Source organism: Chiloscyllium plagiosum, unplaced genomic scaffold, assembly GCF_037043375.1.
Source record: "Chiloscyllium plagiosum isolate Xiang-an unplaced genomic scaffold, Cpla_swu_hap1 HiC_scaffold_10, whole genome shotgun sequence".
Classification (NCBI taxonomy): Eukaryota; Metazoa; Chordata; class Chondrichthyes; order Orectolobiformes; family Hemiscylliidae; genus Chiloscyllium; species Chiloscyllium plagiosum.
In genome coordinates this window covers 109,982,173-110,005,732 of record NW_028270148.1, presented here as the reverse complement: position 1 = coordinate 110,005,732, position 23,560 = coordinate 109,982,173, and the positions used below count along the sequence as shown (strand labels likewise).

Genomic DNA, 23,560 nt, shown 5'->3' with positions numbered 1-23,560 from the left:
ATTGGTGCTGGGTCCACTGCTTTTCATCATTTATATAAATAATTGGGTGTGAACATCGGAGGTATAGTTAGTCAGTTTGCAGATGATACCAAAATTGGGGGTATAATGGACAGCGACGAAGTTTACCTCAGAATACAATGGGATCTTGATCAGATGGGCCAATGGGCCAAAGAATGGCAGAAGGAATGCAACCCTAAAACTTGGTTATGCATATCTTAGTTTGCAGTAAGCCCCATTTGCCTCTCACCCCAGTACTCACTGACCTGGTTCCTGGTCCAATAATGTCTCAACATTAAAGTCTTCCTCTTTAAGTTGGAGATTAGATTAGATTACATTACAGTGTGGAAACAGGCCCTTCGGCCCAACAAGTCCACATCGACTCGCCAAAGCGCAACCCACCAATACCCCTACATTTACCCCTTACCTAACACTACTGGCAATTTAGCATGGGCAATTCACCTGACCTGCACATCTTTGGATTGTGGGAGGAAACCGGATCTTCCATTCCTCACCCACATCCAACCTGAATTCAGAATCATCAGTGTCATGCATAACCTAAACCCATGGGTGTGAGTCAGTGTTATAAAAAGTATTGACCTGATGGGAGTTTGAGCCCTGCCTATTTTCTGGAAGCAGTCGTGTTGGTGTTGTAAATGCCTATGCCTGTCTGACCATGCCTGTATTCGATTGCACCATGCAGTGACATGGAGTTACTACACAACAGACAGGACCAAACTATAGTTTGATTCAATTTTTTAAGAAAACACTATAATTTTTAAATCCCAGCTACAAACTGCTGGGCACGACCTGTCCTCCAATCAGAAATCTGTTCCAACCCAATTGCAGTACAAATAAATATTATTGGGTCTGAAATAAATGGCAAACATGTCCAAGGAGCCAAATGGCCTACTTCTGTTCCTTTTACTTACAGTTTTAGTTATGGTCTTGAAATCATAGAGGAGAAAGTGAGGTCTGCAGATGCTGGAGATCAGAGCTGAAAATGTGTTGCTGGAAAAGCGCAGCAGGTCAGGCAGCATCCAGGGAACAGGAGAATCGACGTTTCGGGCATAAGCCCGACGTTTCCTGAAGAAGGGCTTATGCCCGAAACGTCGATTCTCCTGTTACCTGGATGCTGCCTGACCTGCTGCGCTTTTCCAGCAACACATTTTCAGCTCTTGAAATCATATACTGTCCAGGTCACATGATGGTTGGCTCATAATGCCCTGGTAAACATATTAACATAACAATCCAGTCTTTGCTGTAGTCGCATCAGTTACTCAATTTTTAACAATCCATTTTTAACCTTCCTACATTTTGCATTTATGTCATTATAGCGGAAATCCCCAAATCCTTATCAACAAACCATAGACTCCAATGGATCTATGATAGTCAATTGTTTAAAACTCTGCCCCAAGACATAGGGAGCTAGGCAGAAAATGTCCTCATTCCCCCAGACTAAAATAGGCCACTGATTTTAAACAGGGCAGCAAACTGGTGGATCTGGGTGGGGTTTTCACATTTTAGCTTCTGTGCAGCAACCTGTTTATCCCAGGGGTCAATATTTCAGTGCTTCAGCATTGTTAAAATTTTGTTTAAAAAATTCTGAATTCCAAATTATAGGATTTACAGGAGAATTTAATATGTTTTAAATGAAGAGCATGGGTCAGGAGAATTGGGAAGGTGGCTGTAATGCAAATGTAATAGTTTATTTAAACACATATAGAGGACATAATTGGAAGATTTGAAAAATGGAGAGTCAATGAGTAAGCTGGGAGAGTCAAGATATTCAAAAGGTTTAACTTTTTCATTTTTGTCGTGTTTATGTCCTTGTGAATGCTATGCATATTCATGCATTTTTTTATCCAATCTTTTTTAAGTTTCTAAAGTTTGCAGTATTTTTGCTCAATTACGTTGGAGAAATTTGATTGGCATTGACTAATGAAGCTGTTTCTTTGGTGCAGTACATTTTTAATGGAACACCTATAGCATAGCCATAAATTTAAGAATGTCATCAGTGTTTAATTCAGTTCTCTTTAGGTTCTCTAAAGCAACATTTAGTGTAAAATTAAAGTCAAATAATTCTGTTCACCACAATCTTTTGATGCTCCTGCTCACCACATCTACCACACCATGTTGCCATATGTAGGAATTTCTCAGATACTCTGCACTTTCAGAGTTGATGCTTTTGAAAAAATTATTAAAACTTCTGCAGTCTCAAATGGACACAAAAGACGTCCCATGCCAAAATTTGAAGAGAAACAAGGGAGTTCTTACAATGTTCCAGTCAATATTTACACCCTCAACGAACACCAATAAAAACTGGTGAGCAGTTTATCCAATGCCTATTTGTATCACCTTGTATACAATTCAACTGCTGTGTTTGCCTACTGTACAACAGTAGATACATTTCAAAAGTGCTTGGCTGTGAAATTATTTGTGATTTCTTGAGAAATTAGAGACATATGCATTTTTTTGTTCTATCTCTCAGATGTTTCTATGGACTGGACCTTTTTTTGCTCAATTATGTTTGAGACTGATGGAGAAATTGGTTTGACACTGGCAGATGACACTATTACTTTTGTGTGGTATATTTTACAACATGACACCAAAGCCATTTTTTTTTGTTCCATTTAAATTAGGGCAAAATGCTTTGGATATTGCAAATGCCTATGCAGACGTAAGGATAACTCAAGTGGTCAAGGAGAAACTGGATAGCCTTCCAAAGAAAGAGAAACCCAAAAAAGGTGGGAAAGGTGCAAAAGGAGGCACTTCGGCTTCTTCAAAGCTTCAGGCAACTCTAGCTGGAACTGACATGATGGTAAACCAGCACCTCCTGTCTCTTGTTCTTGAGGGTGTATTGATAAATTTACTTTGAAGATGTAGCCTACTCTATGAGCTGGTGAATATGGGGTGCAGACATCCGTGGAGCTAGATTTCCATTCCTTGCCTGAGAGTGGAACATGAGCTCATCCCGGCTTTCCAGCACTGACATAGACAGGTCATCAGTGACATCACTGTGGGGCAATTGTCAGACACCTTTCCTGACGCTCCCACCCCCAACACCTCATAGGAAATCTAACTCCCCTACTTAGTCAGAGGTAGGATAGAAGTAGATTCCAAATTTGGAGAGAGGGTGCAGTGATGAAAAAAATGTAAGAGAAATGAATTTTAGCCTGCCACCTTTTGCAGGTTCATTCAGATTCATTAAGAGAAAGAGATTCATTTAAGAAATAAAAGGAAAAACTAAAAAGAAGCCTGAAACTTTCCAGAGACAAGGGGCCAGCATTCTAGGCAAGCCCAGGAGCCTTGCCTGCCTGAACAGTAACTAAAGATCACCCAGCAGAGGAAACACCCTACCACCCATCCCCCTCAACCACTTCTATATCAACCATCATCACCATCAACACTTGAAGCCTCACAGTTGGAACTTTTAAAGTCTATGATATCAAGAAAGTTGGTGAGAGGGTGCCTTTACAGAGAAAAGCACCCTCTCAATTATTTGCCATCCATTTCAAGTTGCTGGTCTTTGCAAGCAGGAAGGCTTCTGATTGGCCTTCCAGCTTCTGAAAGTCCAGTTTGCCACTCTCAAGGGGTCGGGGATTCTGTTTTGTGCCTTCTCAAGGGGCACCTCCAGGAAGATGCCAAAGTGGGACTGTTTTGGGTTGGTGATCCAGTAGCAGGCCTATCTCCTGTACTCCAGCATCAGGGCCTCATAGGAACACATTCCTACACAGCTCAAATGTCATGCTGTCCACTATTCAACGTCATTAGGACAGACTGGCCTAGAAAACCTTGTGGCCATTTCACCAGATGCCTGCCAATATAGAACCCATTGACACCATCAAAAACTGAACTATAATCCAAGGGTACATTTCTTTCTTAGTGTCAGGGAAAGTAATTTGGCAAAAGGTCATGCGAATGAATTGCATGTGTTGAATTCATTGAGGTCAGCACTATATTCTATCACCTGGCCTTGGGAGTGTATTTTCAGGGGCTTTCCCCTCATGATTGGGATGCAACCACACCACATGGACTGCAGTGATCCAGAAATTCTAGGACAAGGAGGCGGTCTTCTGGGACAATGGTAGTGTCCTGACCTCTGAGTCAGAAGATCTAGGTCAAGTCCCATTTGTTCCAAGATGTTAACCGAAAAGATTGATATAAAACATCCATTTTTTAATTCTGTGGATTTATTGTTGCAAAACTAATGTTTAAGTGAATTCTGGAGCATGCATATTCTCTTTGATGCAGTTTGATTGATAAAATTCCACTTGAAATAAATACTCACTTTTTACTCTCATGCATTTATATTTTAACAGACACCGTTTTCAACTCAGCCTCGCGCATTGAAATCACCAAAGAGAGAGTTTCCCAAGGATAGCATAGCAAGGAAAAGTGAAATGCTCAACAGTGGTATTGCCAAGAAAGTTGACATTACATTTGTACCAAAGACTGTAAGTACAGAATGCTCTGCAAAAGCATTTTCTCTGCAACAAATTGTAAATAACCTAAAGGTCTGAAAGTTTGCAAGGTTCCTAAGAATTTCCAAAGAATAGGTCAGCATGCCATGGTGCCTGAATTCTAGAGGAAGATTGCATGGAAATGGCATAATAAAAGTAAAGTCAAATTCTGTTCTATGGTAACTCAATGGCCCAGATCGTCCATTTTCCAGACGTTCAGATTCATGTTTAAGGATATGCATTAAGAGTCTTCGGAAGTCCCAGAGCACTGAGTCCTTGGAATTGTTCGGGAAGCTCAGACATGTAATGAGCAATTCCCCAGCCTCCTGGGACTCTGCACAAATATTTTCAAATCTATTAAGCGTCAGCTGGCTGAACAGTTGGTTTGTGATACAGACAGAGTAAAACCAACAGTATAGGTTCAATTCCTGCACCAGCTGAGGTTACCATGTAGGGCTCTCCTTCACAACCTCCTCATTTGCCTGGGGCGTGGTGACCCTCAGGTTATACAGCCACCATCTCTCTTTGTCCCTCTAATAAAAGAGCACCCTTATAGTCGGACTGCAACTGCAGCAGGACTGCGACTTCCCTTTATATTTAAAACTTGGGAGAGATATGACTTATTTACCAGGATTGTTACCTAGGAAATGTTAGTAGGTTAAAAACTGTGTCCAACTCCTGGGTAATAACACCCCATCCAGCTCCCCACTGATCTTCAACCTTCCAACATCCTGATCCACTGAACCTCCCACCTGAACCTCAACCTCCAATATCCTTCTACTGACCTCCCTTCCCTGATGTCCTGTCCAATTGATAAACTTGGCTCTCCTTCAGCTTGGAGTTGGACACCACTTAATTTCACTTCTATCAGTAGCCTGATCGCCACACAACTGCTGCATTCACCAATACTCCACATTCTGGACATATTCTAATGATCCAAAACTAATTCAATATCAAAGTAAATTTTCATGTGTTTTTTTAATGTTTGATCATTCCTTTCACTCCAGCATTAAACTCCCTGAATATTGTTCACCTCGACCTCACCCTGGTCACTATAATAAATTTAGCATGGCCAATCCCCCTAACTTGCACATCTTTGCACTTTGGGAAGAAACTGGAGCAACGGGAGGAAACCCACGCAGGCACAAAGAGAATATGCAAACTCTATGCAGACAGTTACCAAAGGCTGGAATCAAACACAGGTGCCTGGCACGGTGAGGCAGCAGTACTGACCACTGAGCCACCATGCCACCCCTTTCCCAACATCATGTGAGTTAGAGATATAATATCACTTTCTGATATCTACACTTCCACAACGATGGTGCAAATGCAAGTTGTTTGAGGTCACATTCACAATTTTTGTGTGTTACATGCACGGATCTTGCATATTCGGGATTGCAGTGTAGTACAAACAGTACCACAACATAAACAGATCATGGGAACGGAATCATGTGCCTTGAAAACCTACTCAGTCAAAGTGGTTCTGTAATTTAAACTGAATGTAACAAATGGAGTTGCAGAGAGATAGGATAGTGAAGAAGGCATTTGGTATGCTTTCCTTTATTGGTCAGAGTATTGAATACAGGAGTTGGAAGGTCATGTTATGGCTGTACAGGACATTGGTTTGGCCACTTTTGGAATATTGCATGCAATTCTGGTCTCCTTCCTATTGGAAGGATGTTGTGAAACTTGAAAGGGTTCAGAAAAGATTTACAAGGATGTTTCCAGGGCTGGAGGATTTGAGCTACAGGGAGAGGTTGAATAGCCTGGGGATGTTTTCCCTGGAGTGTCAGAGGATGAGGTCTGACCCTATAGAGGTTTATAAGATCATGAGGGGCATGGATAGGATAAATAGACAAAGTCGTTTCCCTAGGGTAGGAGAGTCCTGAACGACAGGACTTAGGTTTAGGGTGAGAGGGGAAAGATATAAAAGAGACCTAAGGGATAGAGGGTGGTACATGTATGGAATGAGCTGCTAGAGGAAGTGGTGCAGGCTGGTACAATTGCAACATTTAAAAGGCATCTGGGTGAGTATTTGAATAGGAAGGGTTTGGAGGGATATGGGCTAGGTGCTGGCAAGTGGAACTAGATTAGGTTGGGATATCTGGTTAGCATGGACAAGTTGGACTGAAGGGTCTCTTTCCATGATGTACATTTCTATGACCCTATGACTCTAGGGAGTTAGGAATTCAGGGAGTTAGGAAGTTCACCGAAATGAAGACACACTCCACAACATCCCCCCACCAAAATGTTGCGTACGAAGTCCCCGATAATGGATCTTTATCAGAGAAACAAGTAAATTCAACACAATTGTACTTTTTGTTTCTCCTTTCTATAAAGAGTAAGAAGGTCACAAATGTGACTTTTCTCTGCACGGAAATAGCCAATTTTCACTATACTATCTGAATTTTGATGGTTTGAGAGAGTTTTACATTTCATTGCAGATATGGACCACCCCACCAACAACTGAAGAGCTAATTCAAAGAAGAGTACAAAACCGGGAGAAATTCACCTATGAAGTGGATTTTAATGCTTACCTAATGCCTTTCAAGAGAAATATCAAAAAGAAATTGGAAGAAATAAATAACTCCTCTTCCAAATAGGCAGGACGTTTGCCACTGCAGACATTTGGGATGCTTGCATTGAGCAGAGGAATGTGAAGGAATAAAAGACACACACAACAGAATGGCTCTTTGTTACCATGGCTTTCACATACTTATTATACATAGGCTTGTGTAACTCTTAATGTCTCATTGGGAAAGGCTGCAAGATGTAAGCAGTTTTATCAAAAGTGATCCTGCTTTGGTTAATGATATATATACATTAATTAAACACAAAACTTCTTTATTTCTCTATTTTGATTTTTCTTAAAATGCACTGTGGGCATCATGTTTCTTGAAGTATGAGGAAATGTTTTGCTTAATTCATTTTTTAGCAATAGACTGGTGAGACACATAGAAATAGACACAGAAAAACATAGAATTACATAGAAGTCAGAACACAGAAACTGACGAATCATCCAGCCAACTACTATTAGCTGCTCCCTATAAAAAGACATAATCCTAATCACATTCACCCATCTCACTCCCAATCATTACATTGATCCAATCTAGCCTTGAATGTTGACCTCACCTTGCTTCTGCCTCTGAAGGTGAAATAACACATCCCCATTCCCCAACAGAGATGGCAGCCCCACCAATTTTCATCTTCATGTGTAGCATTTTCAAAAGCTAAAAGGTTCGTCAAAAAGTTGAATTTTTCCCAAGGTTCTTAAGGGTGGAGAGAGAAGTAGACAGGAAGAAAGTGACACAAAATTTCTGAACTTCTTTAGAACTGAAGTGATTAATAATTATCAACAGTGTGTAATCTTTGAAATTTGCATTAACATATGAGGTTGTTTTTCACCTTCCTCGAGGGTATAGGGAAACCTAAGCAAAGTTGAAGATTCTTCCCCCAGTGGCAACGCATATGTAAATGCTGTGAGGATGGTAGTGGATGGAAGCTGGTCAGAATCATCAGGGCTCAGGATGGAACCTCAGCTGGAGGGGAGTTTCAAAGGTGAAGCCGAGCAAACCTGGGGGAGAGACATCAAGATTGGTGGGTGGTGCTGGCCAGGCAAGAGATGGAGTAGCTGCCAGAGAAGCCAAAGAAATTGTGTTTAAAATGGTAGGAACAGCATGTTTATGTCTCTTCGTGGTAGTGGTGGCGAGATGGGAAAATTAATGCTCCAAAGATAAAAGTAGCCAAACTTTGTGATGAAAGATCAGCCCAGGTTGAACATGAAAACAGGCTCGCTTAAGATTTGGAATCAGAGACTGCAATGGAGATGATTTTGAATCAAATGAGTTAACTTTGGAGTCTGGAAGCAGTGATTCCAAATTTGCTATGAGGATCTAATCCAGTGTGGTATCTTTAGATTAGATTACATTACAGTGTGGAAACAGGCCCTTCGGCCCAACAAGTCCACACCGACCCACCGAAGCACAACCCACCCATACCCCTACATTTACCCCTTACCTAACACTACGGGCAATTTAGCATGGGCAATTCACCTGACCTGCACATCTTTGGATTGTGGGAGGAAACCGGAGTACCCGGAGGAAATCCACGCAGACACGGGGAGAATGTGCAAACTCCACACAGTCAGTCGCCTGAGGCGGGATTTGAACCCGGGTCTCAGGCGCTGTGAGGCAGCAGTGCTAACCACTACAGGAGGTCTTTAGTACTGCAAGCAGGTAAAGAAGCAAGCAAAACTCTTCAATCTATCAGACTACAATATAGAAAGTTAAAGAAAAACTACATTTAAGCCATTAGACAAAGAGTGAAATGAGAATGCCACAACACGCTGGATTAGAGTGAATAAAAGAGAGTACAACTTTGCAGCATTGATTTTCTTCTGAGTCATGATGTGGAGCCGCTGGGGTTGGACTGGAGTGGACAAAGTCAAAAATTACATGACACCAGATTATAGTCCAGCAGGCTTATTTGGAGCCACAAGCTTTCAGACCCCTGCTCTATCCTCAGGCATTTAATGAGAGAGAGAATACATCGAAAACAGTATTGATAAGTAAAAGATCAGAGGGTCATACAACTTATGCAAATATATTGGACAAACCTAGATGGCTATTAAGTCTTTAATCAGTTAGAATGGAGGTGCCAAGATTACTCACTGCCCCAAGATTACTTCAGGTTTTATCAGAATAAAGGTGACACCTCAGGTCAGGTATGGGACATTGGTAAAACCAAGCAGCCACTATTACAATGATGCTTCTGAGTGAATGAGAGTGCAAACTTATAAAATGGTTAGTCAGAAATTATTTTCACTTATTATGCTGTTGACAGCTCAGATACTCCTTATTGCACAGACCCTAAAATTGTCATCAGCCTGCAGGCAATACAGGTGGGTGATCACCACATATTCATGCAATTATAGAGGTATTTGTATAGATTCCATCCAATCTTGCTCAGATGCTCAGATTTTTGTTTATGGAACTATAGAAGTCAGGCATTGATGTCAGATTTTCCCTGAAATAACAGTGAGCATTGAAAGACTATCTATGACACAACAAAATCTGGGCCATAGGCTTTATTCTTGCTGCTGCTTACTTAGATAAACCAGAATCTTTTGATATCTCAAGCTGAGATTACATCATATTACATTGGTGGCAGTTGAGTGCCCCCTACTGTTTATTTTTGGTTGTAGTGAGTGAATGACCGAGAATGGGAAAGAAACAGATTATCTTGAGACTAACCACGAGCTATCTGGAAGCAAAGATTCCAAATTTGCTGTCAGCATCTAATCCAGTATGGCATCCTCTACAGTGGATCCTTGGTACTGCAAGCAGGTAAAGCAGGAAGCAAAGCTCTTCAACCCATCAGGTTACAATGTAGAAAGTTAAAGGAAAAGAAGATATAAACTACACTTAAACCATTATGCAGGGAGTGAAATGAGAATGGCACAACACACTGGATGAGAGTGTGCCATCAAACTTCAGCATTCCTTGCTTATTCTCTTACAGCATTTCTGCCTTGTCCTGCTTTTTATTCATGAAGAAGAAATTAGAGGTCCTCCAGATCACATTGCCTCCTCCTGTTGAACCCATACATAACATTGATGGGAAGACACATACAAATTCGTAGGGATCAGTGCACAATGAAATCTGATGCTAGAAGCATGCAGGTATGGTACATGGAACGATTTCTGTACATGGACAGCAGTTGAAGATGCTACAGAAAAGTGGAGAAAGGAACAGACATGAAACATACCCTGTAGCACAATAGGACTCACCACATAAACACAGAGGCCATTAGAGCAGGTCAGAGGCTAAGAACACTCATCTGACTCACCCAAGCTTGTCCCACGATCAACAAGGCACAAGTCAGGACTGTGATGAAATACTCCCCACTTACCTGGATGAGTGCAGCTCCAAAGGCACTCAGGAAGATTGACACCATCCAGGACAAAGCAACCCACTGGATTAGTATCACATCCACAAGCATCCACTCCTTCCACCACCGATGCTCCGTAGCAGAAATGTTTATTATCTACCAGATGCACTGCAGAAATTCACCAAAGGTCCTCAGACAGCACATCCTAAATCCACGATGACTTCCATCTAGAAGGAATTAAGCAGCAAATACATGGGAACACCACGACCTCCAAATTCCCCTCCAAGCCACTTATCATCCTGACTTGGAAATATATTACCATTCTTTCAATGTCACTGGGTCAAAATCCTGGAATTCCCTCCCTAATGGCATTGTGGGTCAACCCACAGCAGGTGGACTCAATCACTTCAAGAAGGCAGCTCATCACCTCCTTCTCAAGGGTAACTAGGGACAGGCAATAAATGCTGGCCAGGCAGCAATGCCCAAATACCACAAATAAATTTTTTAAAACGTGAGACAAGAACTTACACCATTCAACCAATACACTCTTAAATAGAATGGAATAGTTAGGTCTTTATCTTGCTACAGCAGTGAAAAGGTGATTTTATCATTTTATTTCTTCATAGACCAGATGAGACATAGGTTTCTTTGCTTAAACAAGCATGTGTAAACATCAAGAAAATGGTCTACAGTTCAAATTATTATTGCAGGAACAAAGATTTTATAACATTCTGCAGATAGAATGCTTCCATTTGACTATTCTTACAAATAGCAATTTCCAATCAGAAGGTTACACATTTACTCACCCTTATCTCTACCCAACCGTGTTTGTATAGTTAAAAATCCAAGCTAAGATACATGATTATATTATCCAATCATATTCAAACTAATATACTTGGTTAAATTATCCAACCATGTCATTTCATGTCCAAGTCTCTTAGCTGCAGTACACACTTGTGATTGCAGAAAGTATACACAGTCTATTTCTCACCCCAAACCTATTGCTTCCTGCTACCTCTTGCTACATTAATGTCACTCAAAAGATAAACAGTTGGGAAAGGTAGAAGCTTCCTCCTCTGCCACACTGGAGAAACCCATGTATACAATAATCTCCAGAATTATCCATGGGCATTCTTGATGGTTTACAGCAGCACATTAATGTTCATTGGCAACACTCAAGGATGGCACTCGAATGAGAGGAGGACAAAGGAAGCCTTTCAAAGACCCCATGAAGGTTTCCTGCAGGAAAGACAACATAGATGTCAATGCATGGGAGGCCCTCATTCAGAAGAAACTGATTTGGAGGAACCTCCTGATACAATTCTTTGAGATCACCCGTCGGCAAGAAGAAGTATGGGAAAGAAATCAGAAAAAGTAATGCCAGTGATCTCAAGGCCAAGGACCAATTCCACTTCCCAGAATCCCCGTGTGGTTGGCGATGTGGTTCTAGGATAGGGCCCACAGAATCCAGGACCAGTGACATGGAATTTCCTAGGTGGACTAACGTACACATTAGTGACCGATTGCTAAAGCCACTGCCAACGTCAGCAATATTCCTTGAGATTTAGACTTCTAACCCACTAATGGGCAAGTTACTGATCAGGGGCTTTCATTCCACCCAGTACCTCCCCACAATATGTTCAGCTGAAGCTGCGAAACATAGATGGGTTTAGTAACATCATTGTTCCACAATCATTACATTGGATTTTGTGATTGTGAATGAAGTGTGGGAGGTGAGATGGAAATGGAGAGGACAACTCACTCCCACTCACATGCCAGCTCACACAATCAAGCATCAGATGGCCAGTCAGTGACTATCTGATGGGGGATTGTGACTGATTTAAAGGGGAGGTTAGTGCCACAAAACACCATTGCAACAGGCTTAATGACACCCTGCTCTCAGAATGTCTCTGTAAATTTAATCAAGGACTTAAAAATAGAAGCTTAAAGATAAATTCCAAATGAAACACACAATGCTGCAACCTTGCCTCACAGAATCCTCTACTACTCCCGGCCAAGGTCCCAGTGACAGGACCTGCTCCTCTGCTCTCGTATCACTATAGCTGTTCACTACAGGTGCTAATGCACAGGCCTATTCTGTGCTGTCCTGTTCTATGTTCTATGTTCTATGACATGCAGCAGAGAATTTCTGACAACAAGTTCATTAGTCCTCTCAAAATGGCAGTGGCAACTGACTTCCATACCCAGGGCATTTTGTGTCATTTTGGAGATGGTTATGATGATGTAATGCGAACCTCATGTTTTGAATCCAGTCTGACGCTTCTTCAGAACTCACTTGATTTTCTCTTTTCGTGAATGTAAGCTTTTTGATGCTCTTTGATAAGGATCTCATAAAAACCTATCAAATTCTAACAGGACTAGATTGGTTAAGTGTTCCAATCACCAGGGACTCCAGAACCAGGATCACAGTCTAAGGATAAAGTCTAAGGACCATTTCGGACTGAGATGAGGAGGAACATTTTCACTAAGAATGTGGTGTTATGGATCAGGCCAGACCCCCTCAAAACATTTCAAGAAAATTGTCCGGACCCTAACTTTGCTAGTTGTTTTAAGCAGGTGTACAGTGGATATTCCAGGAGTGATGCAGCTAGCCTAACTACTTCATTTTAAACAGAACAGAATTTATGTGCAAGATTACCGAATGAAACACAAACAAAAGACAACAGAATACCGAATAACTTAAACTATCCGAAAACCCAACTGATTATCTCAATTTAACATTGCTGTTACAAATTCTTGCAACAATCCCCATAAACACCCCTTGGCAAAAAAATGTAAAATGAAACACAGGGTCTTAGAGAGAGAGATGTTAGAGAGAGGGAGGATCAGCACGGACCTGCTTCTTTGGATCCAGCAGCTTCACAACTGCCTGACTGCTTGCTCTGAACAGCCAGATTGCTAAAACCAAACAAAATAAGAGAAAAGCTGAGCTGGGAGAACTGGCCACTCCCCTTTCATTGTACAAGTTATTTTTTGAAATTTGAAAGCTTTTTGCCTGATGCGGTATCTGTTAGCTATAATCAAATTGACCCTAAAATTCATCAAAACTAGAGCTCCCAGAGTATTTGCGTTTCTGACCCCTCTGATAAAAGACCAAGGACAATATAACCTTGTTAAAAGAGCAGCATTGTCACAGTGGTGAGACTGTGAAATTCTCTGCCACAGAGAGCAGTTGAGGCCAAAACATTACATGTTTTCAAGAAGGAGATAGTTCTTAGGATGAAAGGGATCAAAGGATATGAGGAGAAGGAGTTAAGGTCCACACCCCCCCACTAACCCAACCTCCACTCCCGGCACCTTCCCTTGCAACTGCAAAAATGCAAAACTTGCGCCCACACCTCCTCCCTCACTTCCCTCCAAGGCCCCAAGGGATCCTTCCATATCCATCACAAATTCACCTGCACCACCACACACATCATTTACTGCATCCGCTGCACCCGATGTGGCCTCTTCTACATTGGGGAGACTTGCGGAACGTTTCAGAGAACACCTCTGGGACACCTGCACCAACCAAACCAACCGCCCCGTGGCAGAACACTTTAACTCCCCCTCCCACTCCGCCAAGGACATGCAGGTCCTTGGCCTCCTCTATCGCCAGATCATGGCAACACGACGCCTGGAGGAAGAGCGCCTCATCTTCCACCTAGGAACCCTCCAACCACAAGGCATGAATGCAGATTTCTCCAGCTTCCTCATTTCCCCTCACCCCATCTTATCTCAGCACCGCCTTTTTGACCTATAATCTTCTTCCCGACCTCTCCGCCCCTACCCCCTCTCTGGCTTATCATCCTCACCTTAACCTCCTTCCACCTATCGAATTCCCAACGCCCCTTCCCCAAGTCCCTCCTTCCTACTTTTTATCTTGGCCTGCTTGGCACACCTTCCTCATTCCTGAAGAAGGGCTTATGCCCGAAACGTCGATTCTCCTGTTCCTTGGATGCTGCCTGACCTGCTGCGCTTTTCCAGCAACACATTTTTCAGCTCTGATCTCCAGCATCTGCAGTCCTCACTTTCTCCTATTTTTATGTTTGATGCCAGTATAATCCTATGCCTGAGTTGCAGAGTCCAACAAATTAGTGACTGTGAGGAGTTCAGAGATGCCTTGCAACGGGGGAAAGGAGAAGCACGCGACAGGTGAGACTTATATAGAGGAACCTCGATTATTCAAAGGGGAGTATTTTGTTCAGTTAATCGAATGCCGGATGATCGAATGCGGGATAACGTAGTTTAGCCAAGCATGGACCCTGCGATCTTGTTTGGATAATCTGAAATTCGGATAATCAAATGCAGGATAATGGCAGTTCCTCTGTGTATTGTGTTCCTGAGCTCTCCTGAATGCATAACGAATGGTTTAAAAAAACCACTTGAAATGTTCTTAAGCTTTTTATAGCCTTGACTACTCTTTTTGCTGGGCAGGCTGCTTGTGAAAATCAGAACAGCCCCACCATATCCACAATCCACAGGATAAAATAGCAATCAGGGCCCATTGGTGCCAATGGACAAATCTACTTATTTAAGAACTCCAACCAGAGTCAGTCTCAGAGAAGCAGTTTAAAATATAAAAGAAAAATGTTGAATTAAGAGTCAAATGATAACCATGAATTCATTGTTGATTGCTGCGAAAAGAAAACCCATCTGATTCACTAATGTCCTTTAGGGAAGGATGACGTCAAAGTCACTCAACACTAGGTTATAGTCCATCACGTTTAGTTGAAACTGCAGAGACCTGCAAGTGGGCATCAGAGCCACCCTGCTTTTGCCACGGGATTATGCCTACATCAGGAAACTATAGGAATTCATTTTGTGTTTTAAACAGCAGTCGCAGCTTTAAACCCACAGAACTCAGCAGCTTCACGTTCCCCCCCCCCACTACCTTGCACTCGGGCCCCTGGTTCACGCCCAGTGTTTGTGGGGTACACACGGCCGCTGAACGTCAGGCGGTGAGAGAGACACTCACGGAAACCCGGGGTTGCGCGCTCAGGAATCGACACGCGCCCTGTCTGTAACTATCGCCCCCCTGCTCAGGTTGACCCGCGGGGCTAGGGTTCGACTTACAGGGAGTGGGCTCCCCGACTGGGAGATTAATAAGCCAGTGCCAGCAACATCCCTTGGTTTTCCTTTAAATTAGCTTCTGTTAAGTTACACCTGCTGCGCCCCTACCATGGGTGGGAGCACGGCCGAAGACCTAGATTGGGGCCAGAGGGTTCCCTTACCCGTTTTATAGCCAACAAGAATAAGAAACTTATTAAGGCTATGCTTCATTTCAATCCTGATGAGTGCAAGCCAAAAAGTTTCAACCTTATGTCTCTTTTTAGATATGTTTTAAGTTCAGTACAACCAAACAATTATTTTTACAAGATGGTTACATTTTGGGGCTGTCAGTAAATTAGGGTAACATAGAGGCAGATCTGAATTTCACTGACAGCAAACTGGATTGTTAAGATTAAAGGTGTCCCTTAGTTGTTTTCGTGGGAAGGTATTCACACTTGTAGACAATGGTAGATTGTGTTCAAAGTGAATAGACTGTTAGTCTCCAAGTCTCAGGTATTGAGAATGCCAGACTATGATTTTTTTTTTGCTTTAAATTAGATACTTGAGTCCAATAGTTGGAAACTAAAGGTTAGCTAATGAACATTTCTATCTGGCTGGATACAAGAAGACTCATATGATTCATGCTGCCATGGAGATTGACCTTGACAGACGAGGACTGGGTTATTAGCTTTCCAAAAGACATCCCAGAAAGTTTGCAAGTTAATCTGCCAGAATCGAAGAGGAAGCCAAATAGCAAAGTTAACAAGAACAAATTTCTATGTTTACCTTGCGGGAATGCAGATGGAACCTCATGCTCAAATTGGAAAGGCCAAATTTTTAAGGATTTAAAATGAGGCTGCAAGATTTGCTTAACTTGAGCAGGGGAGATAATGTCCAGGAAGCTGCTGGAAAGGAAGACTATTGGCAAAAATATGACAGAACAATTAGAATTTGAGCATGAATTCCACATTGATTAGACCCAAATACTCCATACAATGAAGGTGATGAAGGGTGATTTAATTGGATTGATTAAGATAACTAAAAGAGTTGAAAGGGCAGACAGAGAGAAACGATTTCCTCTGGCAGGAGAATCAAGAGAAAGACCGTGTAAAATTAAAGCCAGACAACAAAAGGATAATGTCAGGAATCATTTCTTCACACAAAGAGTAGAAGAAACCCTAACCTTTCACTTTATAAAAAGCCTTGGACCCTGCAGGTCAATTCAAAATGTTTAGACTCAGACCAGGGCACGCACTTCACCGGACGCGCAATGAAACTGGCCTGCCGCCTCCTAGGCATCAGACAGCGCTTCCACGTCCCGTTCCATCCCCAGAGCTCCAGGATGGTCGAGTGCATGAACCGGACCCTCATAGCGGCGATCGTGAAGGCGATCGCTGAAACAGGGCAGGGCTGGGTAGACGTTCTGCCCTGCATACCGATGCGCTTAAGGGCCACCCCAGGCCGCTCCACTGGCCTCACTCCCTTCGAGCTCATGACGGGGAGGGCCATGCGACTATCAAAGAACGTCATGGTCGGGAAGACATGGCCCCCCCTGAGGGACAGGGTGATTAGATTAGATTATTAGATTAGATTAGATTACTTACAGTGTGAAAACAGGCCCTTCGGCCCAACAAGTCCACACCGCCCCGCCGAAGCGCAACCCACCCATACCCCTACACATCTACACCTTACCTAACACTATGGGCAATTTAGCATGGCCAATTCACCTGACCTGCACATCTTTTGGACTGTGGGAGGAAACCGGAGCACCCGAAGGAAACCCACGCAGACACAGGGAGAATGTGCAAACTCCACACAGTCAGTCACCTGAGGCGGGAAATGAACCCGGGTCTCTGGCGCTGTGAGGCAGCAGTGCTAACCACTGTGCCACCGTGCCGCCCGTGATGCGCTATATCAGGCAGCTGGACACGCAGCTGCGGGCCCTTAGACAAACCGCGCGCGACCAGCAGGACATTAGGGACCAGGCAAAACTGCAGCCGCATCTGCCCGCCCCACCCCTTCCCGGCGTTGGGGACAAAGTCCTGGTCAGGGCCGCCCCCGACCGGCCTGGCTTCGCCCCCCCCGGTGTCTGGGACCGCACAAAATCATCCTCACCAGCGACACGTGCGCCTGTGTCGACATGAAGGGAAAGGGCAGGTGGAAACACTGGTCCCAGCATAAGCCCTACCCTTAAGTCCCGACCGGACAGACTCCACCTCCGCCCCCCTTTTGACTTGACTCTAACCGCCCCTCTTTCTCCTTACAGTGCAACGGGTGGACCGGTTCCAGGGAGACCTGCTCCTACATACACTAACCCTACACACTTGGTAAGGGTGCCTCTCTCCCTCTCTTTCCACAGATCATGCTTCACCGGTGTACCGCTCTCCTCCCTGCTCTCCTCTTCGCCCTACGACTAGTGCCTTCCTTCCCCGAAATATATGACAACTTCTACCACCACGGTATTGCCTTCAACGCGTCCGACGCCATCTGTATTCCTGCAAAGGACAAGCCCGATGTGATCGACACGTTCTACAATGCCTGGCTGGAAGTTCTCCTGGGCATACAGACACTCTGTTTATTCTGCACGTCAGAGCACAACCCGCGGCTGACCTGCCTCCGGCGTGCTGAGGCAATGGACTTGGGGGGTTGCATGTTCGGGACAATGTGTGCCATGCCAGAGGACCTCTCCTCTGCCCCGGCCTTTGATGCCTTTACTGTACGGGATCTGTCTGTTTGCGGATATTACGAGCCTACTAATGCCGCGGTAGTCTCTTTGTAGTTGTGCTTTCCACCCGCCCCGACCACACCGCCCCCGACCACGGCTCCCGAGATATTGCCATGCCCCTCTCTTGGACCGGGGCCCGCGGGGGGACTGGTATTGTGGGATGAGGCAGAGACCCTTTATGACAATGTCCGACACGAGGTCGTGCCTGTGCTGGTCAATATATTGGGCATCCGGGTACTGGACTATTGCACAGCACAGGTACGCAACCTATACGCCATGATGAGGAAGGAGATTATAGAGAGGGCCATAGACGCCATGGGGGCAACCCACTACTGAAATGATATACATAACACGCACAAACAATGACACAGACGGGACATAGTCAATGATGCTCTCACAGGACTCAACACGGGGACATCCCTAGTAAACTCCCTAGACATCCAGGGCCTTAACGAAAAGGTCGAGCAACTAAAAGGAGTAATGAGGGACCTGATACAGAGGTCTCTCACAAATCAGGCAGACCAGGCAAGCCTGGGGGAAGAGGGAGCATACATCCAGCTCGACGGCATTGCAGTCCCGGAGACACACGCCCACACCATTAACCGCCTTATAGACCGGGAAAGGGAAAACACGGCCCATATCCACGAGGGACAGCTGTGCCATGCGTATGGCCTGTGGATGGTAGCCCAGGTCCGGCATAATCTTGACCAGGTCCAAAGGGGGGAGGTGCCCGACTGGATCGACAGTGCCAAACTGGCTTCACTCGCGGGGTGCTCCGGGCCGCTCGACAGCTGGACTCTGAAGGGTATGACCAGAGTATACCCAGTGATGCCCGACTTTGAGGTCAGTGAGGCGACAGGAGTCGGGATTGTCCTGATCCCCGTGGTCACCCCAGAGTCGGGGCCATTTCCCCTGTTTCACATTGAGAACATCGGAGTCATACGGGAAAACACTTCCCTCAAATATCGATTAGCTCACCACACAGCCATATCTCGAAACGGCGCTGTGTACGGGGTGCCGCTTACAGGCTGCAAGCAGCGGGGGGCAATTACCATCTGCCCTCACCCCTTACGAAGGAGTGAAACAGCGGACTGCGGGTTCAACCGGACACAGGGCTGCACCCTTGAAATCGAACCCACGGGCCCCCACTTCACTAGGGTGGGGTATGGTGGGGGGGACGGACGATATTGTGTCTCCACTCTTGAAACCTCATTTTGGTATAATGGACTGCAGTGCCCGATTCCCCAGCACAAGTTCTGCTTCACCCCCAGGCGCCCAGTCACGGTTGGGCAAGCTCACATCTCAGAGGTCTGACGACGGAACCCCGAGTCCTACAAACCACTGATAAATTCAGGGACGCCCTCAGGGAATATCAGGAGCCTGAACAAGCCCCAATCCCACATTTGGCTGAGGTCTTACGGGAGCTTAGGACCCGGGTAGGACACTCAGTGAAATTGTATCACCAGTTGCAGTCGCATGTAAAGGACCTAGAGGAGGACACAGACACAGCTCTGCAGTCGCAGGGGTGGGCACAGAGGGTGTGGGATTGGGGCTTGAACGTAAACATCCATCCCTGGATCCGAATCATCTCGCACACCATTGTAGGCATGCAGTTACTACTGGCTCTGGCCTGTCTCCTGCTGGCGTGTCATTCATGCTGCCAGCACAAAAAACGAAAAGCCCAGGAAGACCATGCTCCACGCCATCGACTCCTGGCGGGCGATCAGGCACCGTGAGCTCACAGGGCTCGAGTTAATGTGACCATCTCCCGGGACTATCCAAAGGCCCCATGACTGCAGCATGACGGCCGGCGGAATGTACCAGGTGAGGAGCCAACTTTTAAAATATCGGCATCGGGGGTGTCCACGTGTCCAACCCCTTGCCGAAAGGGGGGACTGCAAGTGGGCATCAGAGCCGCCCTGCTTTTGCCACGGGGCTATGCCTACATCAGGAAACTATAGGAATTCATTTTGTGTTTTAAACAACAGTCGCAGCTTTAAGCCCACAGAACTCAGCAGCTGCCGGTCCGCCCACGTGACCGGGAGATAGGAGACAGAGGACAGATAAAATCCACACTATACCAACACTACCCATGACTCATAGACCAATTAATTAATATGGAAACCCATCTCCTAATCACATCAAGAGACTGACTGAAACACACCCATATCCATCGATATGGAACCACCCTGACACAAAGGACAGGCATCCACCAGACAGGAACGGATAGGCCAATACACACCAACACCCCAAGGGAACAAAGGGGGGTGCTAGCCCCTGCCCTCACAGAGAGAGACAAGCAGATAATACATGGACCCGTTTTACATAAACCAATTAGCACCCTATTGTGCGTGCCCTGCAACTCTCCTGGGACGGCAGGAAACATTCTATTTGCACCTACTCCAGTGATGATAGGGAACTATCATCCCATTCATCCTCAAATTCCACACATCCTGACAATTAAAAGTATATAATATGTAGCAGCGCGCGGGAACAGGAGAGCAGCTGAGATTCGGACCTCGGTTGGTCTCTGCCGGCGTTACTGTAGCAATAAACGTTACCGATTGTTGAACCGCACTCTGGGCTAGGACTGATATCATTTCATCCACACTAGCAGACCTATTATTTGGCCTTTCAACATTCCACTCATACCATTTGCATGATCTTTTGATCTCTCTGATTGTAAAGTCTGTGCCTGGGTGCTCTATTCACCCCCTGACAAAGGGGCAGCACTCCGAATGCTTCTGATTTCAAATACACCTGTTTGACTATAACCTGATGTCATGTGACTTTTGACCTTGTCCACTCCAGTCCAACACACCTGGTACCTCCACTTTGGAAAGGAAACTGCCATCCTTACCCGGTCTGGAATATATGTGACTCCATATCCACAGCAATGTGGTTGACTCTCAATTGCCCTCTGAAATGGGCAACTGGATGTCTGCTGGATGCCCGCTAGCCTAGTTAGTGACGCCCTCATCCCATGAGAGAATTTTTAAAAAATGGATCACTGCCAGAGGAAGCATTGGAGGCTGGTACAGTTACAACATTTGAAAGGCATCTGGATGGGTATATCAATAAGAAGGGTTTGGAGGGATATGGGCTAAGTCCTGGAAAATAAGTCTAGATTAGGTTAGGATATCTGGTTGGCATGGACGAGTTGGACCAAAGGGTCTGTTTCCGTGCAGTATATCTCTATGGCTCCATGACAGATTTCAATAGGACCTTGTCCGACAAGTCCCATGATAATTTTAACCAAGCAGACAAGGTTAAAATTATTGCTGGCATTTGAAAATACTGAAATCTGTTAAAATTCTCCCTCACATGGGCATACAGTAAGCAACATATAAGATATTATGACCAATTGAGCTGTTCAAATAACAAGATAGTTTCTTGTTCAAATGGCTTAAATTCACAATTTGATTTAACATACAAAGTGCCACATTTGGTTTTAATAATTATTTAAAAAATTTTCCTTCCTCTATTAACTTCCTTCACGTCTCGTCCAATTCCAATCTGCTCTCAAGGCTTGTGACTCACTGGAACTTCATCAAACCATGTCCTTTATCTAGATTCAGAAACCATTCATGGCACTGCAGCTGCCTTCACCAACGGTGTAACGAGTAAGGGGTCCAAAAAAAAGAACAGCCAAGTTTTTTCTGTTAAATGGAGCGGAATTCTCCCCAGACTTTGGGAGTTTCAGTGAGTTTCACTGAGGGTTTCTCTCTATGAGGTTCATCGAGCTCCCCCACAAAATTATCTGCTGCTCATCTCGTTATGCATGACACCAAGCCAAGGAAATTGAGGGTCCAAAGGAGCAAAGTTGGCATAAAGAAAGCATGACAGAGTTTGCAACAAGCTAATCAATGGGAAATTAAGTCCAATATTTACTACATAAGGTATTGCATATGGAAAGTGAAATATAAGACACATGCTCTAAGTAAGAGCACAGCTTGGCAAAGGGAATGGTGAAAAAGATCTAATTTACAGTAACTGGCTGTCACGCACCACAACTTATTGGCACGAAAGATTAATACCTTTACTAGCCCTCATTCTGCAGGGAATTTGTGTATCACAAAAGAAAAGAAAATCAGAAGAGAGGCAGGAGATATTAAGCTAGAATTAGAGTCTCCTGCTGAATTCAGTAAACCAATAATACCTTCCCTATTATTTTGAATATCACCTAATTTTATTTAAAAGGTAGGTACATGATAGAAACTTCTGTGTTATTACTTCAGACCAATGGTCTGTACCATCCTAGCTGTGTTAAAAGGTACTAAAGATCAAAATAGCCTTACATCCCCTCAATGTTCGTTCTTCTATTCACACCATATACATTACTTGTCAATAAACACCCGTGAAGAAAGTGAGGACTGCAGATGCTGGAGATCAGAGCTGAAAAATGTGTTGCTGGAAAAGTGCAGCAGATCAGGCAGCATCCAAGGAGCAGGAGAATCGACGTTTCGGGCATAAACGTCGATTCTCCTGCTCCAATAAACACCTGTAGCCATCAACTCAGCTTTTGTCAAGTGTAAATCAATCAATTCCATACCCACATAGAATTACAGATGTCAAACTATCATTGTTTGTATGATATGTGTGATATTTTACTGAAATATCTGCACATTCAATCGTTTTATACTACTTTCCATGATGGAGGAACTTAATAGATTCGAGAAGGCCAGTGTAAAAAGCCAGCTCCCGTTAATGCAAATGTAATGACTCAACTAAAAATGTGATCTGATCTTGTGTCCTGTAACAACAGAGCAATTCAATGGGGCAAACACGCTTTTAAGAACTGGTTAATGCCAAATTAAAGCTAATCGTATTACATTAGCAAATGAATAGAGTCATAGAGATGCACAGCATGGAAACAGACCGCTCGGTCCAACACGTCCATGCCAACCCAATCTAGTCCCACCTGCCAGCACCCAGTCTGTATCCCTCCAAACACTTCCTATTCATACACCCATCTAGATGCCTTTTAAATGTTGCAATTGTACTAGCCTCCACCACTTCCTCTGGCAGCTCATTCCACACATGTACCATCCTCTACATGAAAAAGTTGCCCCTGAGGTCTCTTTTATATCTCTCCCTTTTCACCCTAAACCTATGCCCTCTAGTTCTTGAGTCCCCCACCCCAGTGAAGAGACTTTTTATCCTATCCATGCCCCTCATGATTTTGTAAACCTCTATAAGGTCACCCCTCAGCCTCCAACGCTACAGGGAAAACAGCCCCAGCCTATTCAACCTCTAGTCCTCCAAGCACTGGCAACCATCCTTGTAAATCTTTTCTGAACCCTTACAAGTTTCACAACATCTTTCTGATAGAAGGAGACCAGAACTGCACACAATATTCCAAAAGTGGCCTAACCAATGTCCCGTATAGCCGCAATATGACCTCTCAACTCCTGTACTCAATACTCTAACCAAT

The 23,560-nt window shown here is 44.3% G+C and overlaps 1 protein-coding gene across 1 annotated transcript in view; it reads left to right on the top strand.

Moving 5' to 3' along the window:
• Positions 1-7,227, top strand: part of ankef1a (ankyrin repeat and EF-hand domain containing 1a) — a 43,816-nt gene extending 36,589 nt beyond the window's left edge. Inside the window, exons 8-10 of the mRNA XM_087990981.1 lie at positions 2,640-2,818; positions 4,320-4,454; positions 6,905-7,227. Coding sequence (XP_087847107.1) covers positions 2,640-2,818; positions 4,320-4,454; positions 6,905-7,063 — 473 coding nt within the window. The 3' untranslated portion in view covers positions 7,064-7,227. The remainder of the gene's footprint in view (positions 1-2,639; positions 2,819-4,319; positions 4,455-6,904) is intronic.
• Positions 7,228-23,560: the final 16,333 nt, after the last annotated feature.